General features: G+C 43.2%; 1 protein-coding gene across 1 annotated transcript; it reads left to right on the forward strand.

Moving 5' to 3' along the window:
- The first annotated feature begins 263 nt into the window (after positions 1–263).
- tmem106a (transmembrane protein 106A) lies at positions 264–10,558 on the forward strand. The gene is made up of 8 exons (XM_056297451.1): positions 264–551; positions 1,232–1,426; positions 2,349–2,412; positions 2,822–2,975; positions 3,605–3,745; positions 3,847–3,890; positions 4,073–4,126; positions 9,475–10,558. Exons 2-8 carry the CDS (start codon positions 1,252–1,254, stop codon positions 9,620–9,622), a joined length of 780 nt encoding a protein of 259 aa, XP_056153426.1. The 5' UTR covers positions 264–551; positions 1,232–1,251; the 3' UTR covers positions 9,623–10,558.
- The last annotated feature ends 531 nt before the right edge of the window (positions 10,559–11,089 follow it).

Raw genomic sequence — 11,089 nt, forward strand, 5'->3', positions numbered from 1 at the left:
ATATATATTTTTTTTACCCCAACTATATTTATCTTGCACGTTGGTTGCATACATTAAACACGACTCAGACGTGGTTTGCATCAGAGAGAAGCAGCTGGACTAGACATGACAGGAAACGATGCAATAAAAAGACACTACGAGTTAATGTGGAACAACGGAAACCGCGGCGTATTACGTTCCGTAACAAAGACAGGGGGGAGGGGAAGGGGGGGGGACTATTTTAGTTTGGATTTTTCCTCCGAAGTGCAACGCAGAAACGAGATGGAACGCGGAGTGAGAGAAATGTGATGCCCCACGTTGAAGGGCCTGCTCAGGGGGCGTTACGCATGAGTAAGCAACCTGACCAACATATTGTAGAAAGGAGGAAGTGGAAAGCTTCGCTTTCGTTATTGTCGTTTCTTAAGAAACACGCAGGCGCTGTCTGGGTGCGAACACCTTTTCCTGTCTTAAGTTTTTATCGGCAGCTGTTTGCAGCCGCGACCATGACACATTTCATCACATCGGGCGACTAAAACACGGGACAGACGTGTGATTTTTCTCTTGATTATAGGGTAAGTGCGCAGATGGACAAAACATATCAGTGTGTGCGCGCGTGCGCGCCTGTCAAGGGTTATTATTTCTACTGTCCACCAAACTAATGCCTTGTTATTTTATTTCTGTGTCATAAGCCTGTGTATTTCAAGATCAGGGTAGGTGTGGCACACAATTTAACGTGGTACTCTAAACCTAAGTCCCATTCAGTGCAGCTGTACTGATAGGTTAAATAAACTGTCCTGAACTCCCCAGCAAGCAGTGAGGCATATCACGGGAACGTCCCCAGTAGCAGTAGTTCATCATAGAATATGGGTTATTGCACGCCTTTTGTGCCCCCCCCCCCACGGCGTGGACTCTGCTCAGTCTCTCAGAGCAGGGTTAGTGACTTTACGAGACGTTTGAGACACAGGTGAGTCCTCTCAGCTCACAGTAAAAGGCCCAAGGGGAGGGCATCTCGAAGGATCCTCAGTACAAATGCTACAGCAGACCTTCATCACTCAGTAGCCGATCTTATATCGGCAAGGTGGGCGAGCCTCCTTTTTCCTCCATTACCTTCATGTTTGCACAGACAGGTTGCAACAGATGTGTTTCATGCGCATTGTTCTCATCTGTCCTGGTCTGTTTAACTTGTCTTTTCTTTCTTTTTCTTTTTTTGTTGTTGTTGCTCTTTTTCCTTTTTGTTTTCTCGAAACCTTAGCCTGTGCTTGGCATGGTATCATGGTTTCACTAGGGCAGGGCAGCACGAGCAAAACCACCGAGAGTCCAGAACCAGAAGAAGAGATGAGGAAGGGAAAACTACTGAGCCCCTCTCCCGTCCAGTACGGTGCCATCAACAACAACAACCTGGGGGACACCTGTCCCACTTGTCGAGGAACAGGACGAATTCCCAGAGGTTGGTTTCTGCGATTTACAGTCTGTTGTTATGTCATCTGGGCAATCCTGGTCTTAAGTCCCCATATTTTACTTGACTTTTTTTTTTTTTTACCTCCGTTTCAGTCAGAAACTTATTTATAACATTGGCAAGGGTTACATTGACACAAGGGTTGGGTTTCATTAGGAATGGATTGATATCGGTTTTGACACCGGTACCTCTTATCGATATCGGTGCTTGCATGCATTGCTGCATAACAGCAGCATGCTGAGTAATGTACTGGAGCATGCACAGTAACTACCAGCTTTGAAACACTGCAGTAATTGACTGACACAGGCTTTTCACAATTTTTCTGTACAAAAATCTCCGTATCCATATCCTGGTAGAACATACAACCTCTCCTGGTTAATTGTATCGGCCACGGTGGCCACACACAAAATTACTCATGTATGTTTATGTGATCTACTTATTGGTCTGGTTATTATTCCCCACTTTGGTGCCAGTACCTTAAAAGAAACGATACTTGCTACCCTTCCCTAATTCACACTTGGCCCGTCAACTGGTAGTAATACAGCTGTTCACTGTTGGCCACGGATAAAGTCCAGTGCTGTGATACTTGTAGGTACTTTCTGAAAAGCACTTGAGCCATGCTGTTAGTTATTGAAGCAAGGGAGACTATTTCTTTTTCATTTTCTCTGCCTTGTTTTTTTTTTTGGCCCTGTCATTTTTGGGGACTTAACACAGCAACCCTCCAACCTTCCCCAACCGTCTAACATTTACAACCCCATTTCGACACATTTATTACTCACAAATAATGTTGACTATGTCGCATTTTATTTGAAGGAGTGTTTATTTATTTATTTATTTATTTATATATTGTGAACAAATGCTGAATGGTAAAAACGGAGGTGGCGTAGATTGCTCTTGATATTTGTCTTGGCAGAGCATGAAGACCAGCTGGTTGCTGTAATACCATGTAATGATAAAAGACTGAAACCCAGGCGCACGTAAGGGATTTGTGTGTGTGTGTGTGTGTGTGTGTGTGTGTGTGTGTGTGTGTGTGTGTGTGTGTGTGTGTGCATGCGTGCGGACGTGTGTATATGCAGGTATGCATGAATGCATGTGCATGCTTGCATTTGCATCACTCTGTCTGCCTCTTTGTGTCAGTGTGTATTTGAGTGTGTATATAAGTATATAAAGACATAATTTGTGCACGCATGACTTATCTTGTTTATGAATTGGTTTGCACAATAGTGACATGAAATATTGTGATGTTATATTACTTTATTTTACTGGAGATAGTGTTTGTGGTGTCATTTATGACAAATGCATGTGCAGCATTTTCAACCTAACTCATTCCTCAAAGCTTGAGATGTGTGTGTGTGTGTGTGTGTGTTTGCAAATGTGTTTTTCCAGGAAACTCTCTGTGTGTGTCTCCATGGCTACGTGCCTCTTAGTCTGCTGTCTGATCCTGTTCTTCCTCTTCCCCCGGAGCGTTATCCTGACGCCCGTGTCTGTGCTGTCTGTAATGGTGTACTTCACCCCAGATACAGTTGAAATGGAGGTCACGGTAAGTATTAGCTAATACTTATACTGTAACCATTGAATGGGATAGGCTGTAGCACGTCTTTTCCGACTCGGAATCAATTTGGGCTAAATAAAGGATCATATCAACAAATCGCAGAGACAACAAATTGCAGTGTTTCAGAGTGCACACTGACAAAGGACACAAGGGTAAAAGGACCTCACTTGTTGAGCAAAGGACATTGTATGACATGCTGGATGCTCTGGAGGATGGACTAAATATACACATTTAGCATTGAATATCTATGCATAATCAATCAGCATCAAGTAGTTACAGGGGAGGAGGAGTTTTCCTGTGGGTTTCACGTACATCCATGTTAAAGTGCAGTTACCGTTAAAATATATAAGAAGCGTAAACAAAACAAAACGGCACAACACAGAGAGGGGTTAACATATGACAAAGTTTTATGAGTTTGATTTGACGCCAAGAAGTTGGGCGTACATAAGGTAGGCCCCCAGCATGCTGTGCAACCAACCCCCGTGCGTCTTTAGATGTTTAGCACTGCCTGTTTAAATACAATCACACCTGGTAAATTGTACATAACATAATATTGTAGCGCCACTAATAATAAAGTAGTGTATTGGCTCCGACTGACTGAATATTGCATCTTGCAGAATCTCGTCAACATCAGCAATGAGAACTTTGTCCCTATACAAATTGCTGGGTTTGACATCCAAGGTTTGGTCTCTCGCACAGTCGTGGGTAAGGCCAAGATATCTAACATGACCATCATCAAGTCACGTTCACAGAAATCAGTGAGTTTCTTATGCCAGAATTCAAATATGTTGCTGCCATTGATTTATTGTGTCAGCCAAACAATTTCTACTCGTCTTCACTAAACTTTTACATTTTACAGAGTTCTGTTCGAATTGACCTGTCAATTGTGGACCCAGGCTTAAAGTAAGTCTGGAGTTCTTGAAATATGGTGTCGCATTGTAGTTACAAAGGAAATATTTCTGCCCTGGCCGATGAAACCCATTGGCCCGGGCTTCCTAATAAATGCTGACACAATACCCCCCATTCATGTGTGCACTCAGGTTAAGTCTGCATATCAACGCCTCGATTTGTTTTATGTGTTTCAGCTCCTACTGCAAGACCACTTCCTTTAAGATTCACACTTTGCTTCTCTCACTGCAGTAAGTGTCTCTGAATCTTCAGCTCCATCAGATAAGGTGGCCACATGAGAGTTGAAGGCATCTGGTGTTTGATGATTTCACACAGTGGGCTACCACAAAAGAGACACTATATTGTGTTTTTACTGTGGCGGTCCATTTAGTGGTTATTAAAGATAAAATGAGCACTTGTTTTTTTAGCCTGTCTCTGCACACTCACATTAATAAAAAAGACCAAATAAGGGGTATAGATGAAGAGGGCGATGATAATGGTGAGGGCGAGGGCATGTCGCCTTTCTACTCAGCTCATATCTTATTGGTCTAATGCGCCGAACCCCATGTGTGTCGCCTATGTCACATGGGGTCATATGGGGTGTTTTTGACACCTCCATATGATGTAGGCAGTGTAGAGGGGGAGTTGATTTTAATATGAGTTTTCTCCTGAATGTAAGAAGAAACAGATTTTCTTCCTCAAAGCGACCATGTATGGCTCTTTTGTTGAATTTATCATGAGGGCAATAAACTCTACCATCCTAGGCTCATACCAACATATTTTCCGCTCAGAAAATGGAAAAAAAAAGTTTTACTACCCCTTTAAGATGACAGTTTACAACAATGATATTGCACCTGCAGCAAAGATCGATATGTGCATGTGTGCATTAAGATTGTGTGTTTTACTGTCTTAGACCTGGGAGTTGCCCACTACAACTATAGTCTTGTACCATCACAGAAAGTTGAATCAGTTCATCTTGACACAACGTTTATTGAGAGCGTGACCTCTTCAGTCTCAACTGACTGCAGGTATCCCCACCCTTATAAGCAATACAGTAGCATCTACTACTACTACTTTCGGCTGCTCCCGTTAGGGGTCGCCACAGCGGATCATCCGTTTCCATTTCTTCCTGTCTTTTGCGTCTTCCTCTGTCACACCAGCCACCTGCATGTCTTCCCTCACCACATCCATAAACCTCCTCTTTGGCCTTCCTCTTCTCCTCTTCCCTGGCAGCTCCATATTCAGCATCCTTCTCCCAATATACTCAGCATCTCTCCTCCACACATGTCCAAGCCATCTCAATCTTGCCTCTCTTTTTTTGTCTCCAAACCGTCCAACCTGAGCGGTCCCTCTGATATAATCGTTCCTAATCCTGTCCTTCTTCGTTACTCCCAGTGAAAATCTTAGCATCTTCAACTCTGCCACCTCCAGCTCCGCCTCCCGTCTTTTCGTCAGTGCCACTGTCTCCAAACCATATAACATAGCTGGTCTCACAACCATCTTGTAAACTTTCCCTTTAACTCTTGCTGATACCCTTCTGTCGCAAATCACTCCTGACACACTTCTCCACCCACTCCACCCTGCCTGCACTCTCTTTTTCACCTCTCTACTGCACTCCCCGTTACTTTGGACAGTTGACCCCAAGTATTTAAACTCAAATGCCTTTGTCACCTCCACTCCTTGCATCCTGACCATTCCACTGTCCTCTCTCTCATTCACGCATAGGTATTCAGTCTTGCTCCTACTGACTTTCATTCCTCTTCTCCCCAGTGCATACCTCCACCTCTCCAGGCTCTCCTCAACCTGCACCCTACTCTCGCTACAGATCACTATGTCATCCGCGAACATCATCGTCCATGGAGACTCCTGCCTGATCTTGTCCGTCAACCTGTCCATCACCATTGCAAACAAGAAAGGGCTAAGAGCCGATCCTTGATGTAATCCCACCTCCACCTTGAACCCATCTGTCATTCCAACTGCACACCTCACCATTGTCACACTTCCCTCATACGTATCCTGCACCACTCCTACATACTTCTCTGCAACTCCTGACTTCCTCATACAATACCACACCTCCTCTCTCGGCACTCTGTCATAAGCTTTCTCTAAATCTACAAAGACACAATGCAACTCTTTCTGGCCTTCTCTATACTTCTCAATCAACATTCTCAAAGCAAACATCGCATCTGTGGTGCTCTTTCGTGGCTGATCGTCACCTCTCCTCTTAACCTAGCTTCTATTACTCTTTCCCAAATCTTCATGCTGTGGCTGATCAACTTTATACCTCTGTAGTTGTTACAGTTCTGCACATCGCCCTTGTTCTTGAAAATCGGTACCAGTATGCTTCTTCTCCACTCCTCAGGCATCCTCTCACTTTCCAGGATTGTGTTAAACAATCTAGTTAAAAAACTCCACTGCCATCTCTCCTAAACATTTCCATGCCCCACAGGTATGTCATCAGGACCAACTGCCTTTCCACTCTTCATCCTCTTCATAGCTGCCCTCACTTCCTCCTTGCTAATCCGCTGAACTTCCTGATTCACTATCCCTACATCATCCAACCTTCTCTCTCTCTCTCATTTTCTTCATTCATCAGCCCCTCAAAGTATTCCTTCCACCTTCTTAGCACACTCTCCTCGCTTGTCAGCACGTTTCCATCTCTATCCTTGATCGCCCTAACTTGCTGCACATCCTTTGCAGCTTGGTCCCTCTGTCTAGCCAATCGGTACAAGTCCTTTTCTCCTTCCTTAGTGTCTAATCTGCCATACAACTCACCATACGCCTTTTCCTTTGCCTTTGCCACCTCTCTCTTTGCTTTACGCTGCATCTCCTTGTACTCCTATCTACTTTCTTCATCTCTCTTACTATCCCACTTCTTCTTTGCCAACCTTTTCCTCTGTATAATTTGCTGTACTTCCTCATTCCACCACCAAGTCTCCTTGTCTTCCTTCCTCTGTCCTGATGACACACCAAGTACCTTCCTAGCTGTCTCCCTCACTATTTCTGCAGTGGTTTTCCAGCCATCTGGCAACTCTTCACTACCACCCAGTGCCTGTCTTAACTCCTGCCTGAACTCCACACAACAGTCTTCCTTCTTCAACTTCCACCACTTGATCTTCGGCTGTGTCTTCACTCGCTTCCTCTTCTTGGTCTCCAAAGTCATCCTACAGACCACCATCCGATGCTGCCTAGCTACGCTCTCCCCTGTCACCACCTTGCAGTCTCCAATCCCTTTTAGATGGCGCCTTCTACATAAGATATAGTCCACCTGTGTGCACTTTCCTCCACTCTTGTACGTCACCCTGTGTTCCTCCCTCTTCTTGAAATATGTATTCACCACAGCCATTTCCATCCTTTTCGCAAAATCGACCACCATCTGTCCTTCCACATTTCTCTTCTTGACTCCATACCTTCCCATCACCTCCTCATCACCTCTGTTCCCTTCACCAACATGTCCATTGAAGTCCGCTCCAATCACCACTCTCTCCTCCTTGGGTACCCTCTCCACCATGTCGTCCAACTCACTCCAGAATTCTTCTTTTTCATCCATCTCACACCCAACTTGCGGGGCATATGCGCTGATAACATTCAGCAATAAACCTTCAATTTCCAGCTTCATACTCATCACTCTGTCTGACACTCTCTTCACCTCCAGCACGCTCTTGACATACTCTTCCTTCAGAATTACCCCTACCCCATTACTCCTCCCATTCACACCATGGTAGAAGAGTTTGAACCCACCTCCGATAATCCTGGCCTTACTCCCCTTCCACCTGGTCTCTTGCACACACAGTATGCCTACCTTTCTTCTTTCCATCATGTCAGCCAGCTCTCTCCCTTTACCAGTCATAGTGCCAACATTCAAAGTTCCAACTCTCACCTCCACATGCCTACCCTTCCTCCTCTCTAGCTGTCTCTGGACATGCTTTCCCCCTCTCCTTCTCCTTCGCCCAACAGTAGCATAGTTTCCACCGACACCCTGCTGGTTAACAGTACCGGTGGCGGTCGTTGGTAACCCGGGCCTCGACCGATCCGGTATGTAAGTCTTATTTATGATCCGCATATTTGATTTGGCAAAGATTTTACGCCGGATGCCCTTCCTGACGCAACCCTCCCCATTTGTCCGGGCTTGGGACCGGCACTAAGGATGCACTGGCTTGTGCATCCTTAGTGGCTGGGTTAAACAATACAGTAGCATAACGACCGAAAATAACGATCAGTTTCATATGCAAATTACTGTGATCATTAACTAGAATTACAATGGCCAAGTGCACTATTCATAGAGGATTTGGGAATAGTTGCAATCACAACATTGTAAGATGGTGACAGAGGTACTCTTAGCCCCCCCCCCCCCCTTAAGGGATGGTCATTCCCTCTTCACATCCATCTGTCACCATCTTATGCCCCTTTCCACTGCATGGTACTGGCTCAGCTCGACTCTATTCGACTCTACTGGCTTTACTTAATGGGATTTCATTTTCCACTGTAGGTAGTATCCCCTCATGGCAAAGCCCCACTGGTCATTTGTGGGTGTGTTGGCTAGTTGTTTTTTTTAAAAGATTTTATTTATATTTAAATAAATATACATATATTTATATTCATTTATATTTCTATTTTATTTATTTATTTATAGTGGTATTTTCATGTCACCTTTTAGTATTGGCTCAGCTCACTTGGAACCTCGACGGAGGTGGTACCAAAAAAGTACCTGTTACCAGGTACCATCCCTAAATTTTGCCCAATGGAAAACCAAAAAAAGCGAGTAGAGTCGAGTTGAATCGAGCTGGTACCATGCAGTGGAAAAGGGGCATTACAATGCTGCGATTGCAGCTATTCCCAAACCCTCTGTGAATAGTACACATGGCCATTGTAACTCTAGTTAATGATCATGAAACTGATTGTTGGTTTTGGTCGTTATGCCACAGTATTGTTTATAAGGGTGGGGATACCTGCAGTCAGTGGAGACGGAAGAGGTCACTTAGATGAGTGATGAAACGTATCTCTCTCAATAAATGTTGTGTCCAGATGAACTGATTAAACTTTCTGTGATTTCCTTACCTGGATTATTGAGCATGCTACTACCCACATAAACAAAAGCATTTTAATCCCCCATTGTCTACTGCTTGTGAGTTTTTACCTGCCAAACCTTTTAGACTAGTCTATTACATCTCTAACTGAGGTCTACTGCCCCAAATCAAGCTTGAATGAAGAAATTCTGCTTTTTGCTGTGTTTATTTATATTAATGCACAGTAAAACTGGCTCATCGTAATGTCATGTGTAATGTCTTAACAGCTCCTTCAAACAAAGCCACGTTTCTGAAGGCCGCGCTTATGTCAAATCATTTGTAGTCAAACCATTTCAGCCATTCTGTCCATCTGGCATTGTGCTGTAAACTAGTCACAATATAATCATGTTCCCTGAGATAAAGTTCAGATTTTCTTTTCATTTTTATTACAAACAAGCTGTTGTCAGGGCTTAAAAAAAAGCACATTGCACCGCACAGCTGAAACAGTTGAACCTTGCTCATGTGATAAAACTCAAAACCCTCGTGAAAATACATGCCATCTCAAACATTTTCTGTTTTGCTGTCCTCCGCAGAATGACAATGAATGTATCATATCTCTCCCACATGGAGCAAGTGTCTCTGGATACCTTTGAGTATATTGACTGTGGTGACAATTCAACTATCCCACACCCTGTGGGAGGTGACGGCCTGAAAAGCAGAATACTCACTTTGGGAAGATGAGTACAGGGGGAAGAGGAGTATTTTCTTGGAAGGATTAATCGTCCTATGTTCTCTGAAATGAGAGTTGTCCTCATTTTTACATGTAATCTGTACACCAAATATCCAGTTTGCACGCCCTTTTTTGTGGGGTTTACTCTCGTAAAGCAGAAGTGTATAGCTCTCTGTACGTATTTGTGAAGGAAAGTTAAACTGTGAAGACAGAATCATATTGAATGCAAGATTGTTTCTGGACAATAATGTGAAAGACAACAATGTAGAAAATGCACTGTGCCATGTTTTCTATTGTGTGTTGTTTGCCTCATATACTATACCTTTCAGATTTCAATGACCAAAAGGATTACAATAAATACTTTCACCACTCAATTTTCATTGGGCTGTCAGAAGTTGCCTGTAACTCAATGATACGCTAAATTTGTTGGCAGGATGAAATGTATTTCATCACCAAGGTTTGCATGGTTTTGCACTAATAATGGCTCCACTTGTAGCACTTGCACATTATTAAACAGTAGCCCAACATTTTTTTTTTGGATTGGTGTTTTTTGTTCCATTTGGATGCATTCATACAGGATGTCTATTGCAACTGGCTGTCCATCTATGATGTCTGTGTACTTAAAGAATGACCATTTACCAAATACTGGCTTTACACATTTATTGTGTCTTTATATGTTAAGGGAACAATATTACTGTCTAGATGACGTCAGGTTAAAAATCTGAATCAAGTCCAGTAGTATGTTAAAGCATTTTTAGCTGCAGACGAATATGCTTAAGCATTGCTAAGACATGTATACTAAGACTTTCTTGGTCGATGAAGTAGTTTACAGCTAAGAATGAGCTAGAGGATTGCGAATGCAAACAGAAAATCAACCACCTCCATGTTTGTTTGTTTGTTTTTCTTTATTCAATACTAATACTACCACTTTTACAAAAAAATAAATACTGCAAAACTGACTTTGTGGGTAGTGGGATTAATTTTATTATGTTTCCATTAAAATTTTACAGTTCACGTGTACTTTGTTACTCGTACACTATTAAAAAAAATCACTATAAAAATACAGCCATATTCCAATAGCAAAATACTGTTTTGTTAAATACGGTAATACTGTGAATAACAACGGTTCAAAGAAGGGGTGTTGGTGACGTAAGCATCAACCCCGCCCACCGTTAGATGCCCTGTCGCCGAAAGCCTCCTCACAATTGGTTTCTCATGGTCCACCATTGACAATGTAACAACCATTTATTTATGTTTATTTTGAGTCAATTCACCTTTTGGTCAGTAGGTGGCAGTTTCTTGTTGTGGGAAGTGCATTTATACAAGTGGGTTAATGAGGTCAGGTGTGGATGCTAGGTGGCATACAGTTTTTTGACCGCGTGCGAGGCGTCGAGGGTAGAGTAGCAGTGTAAAGTTACTATAGGCTACCTAACTGTGAGAAAGATGCAAAGAAACGCTGTAAAGGAAGTGTGTGAGTA

This window comes from Lampris incognitus, chromosome 17 (assembly GCF_029633865.1).
Source record: "Lampris incognitus isolate fLamInc1 chromosome 17, fLamInc1.hap2, whole genome shotgun sequence".
In the NCBI taxonomy this organism is placed as follows: Eukaryota; Metazoa; Chordata; class Actinopteri; order Lampriformes; family Lampridae; genus Lampris; species Lampris incognitus.

What these genes read in the sequence shown, in the direction of transcription:
- tmem106a (XM_056297451.1), top strand. Translation starts at nt 1,252, where the DNA reads ATGGTTTCACTAGGGCAGGGCAGCACGAGCAAAACCACCGAGAGTCCA. An exon ending in AGACTGAAACCCAGGCGCAC is followed by an intron (nt 2,413 to 2,821) that starts GTAAGGGATTTG and finishes GTGTTTTTCCAG; the next exon opens with GAAACTCTCTGTGTGTGTCT. An exon ending in AGTCACGTTCACAGAAATCA is followed by an intron (nt 3,746 to 3,846) that starts GTGAGTTTCTTA and finishes TACATTTTACAG; the next exon opens with AGTTCTGTTCGAATTGACCT.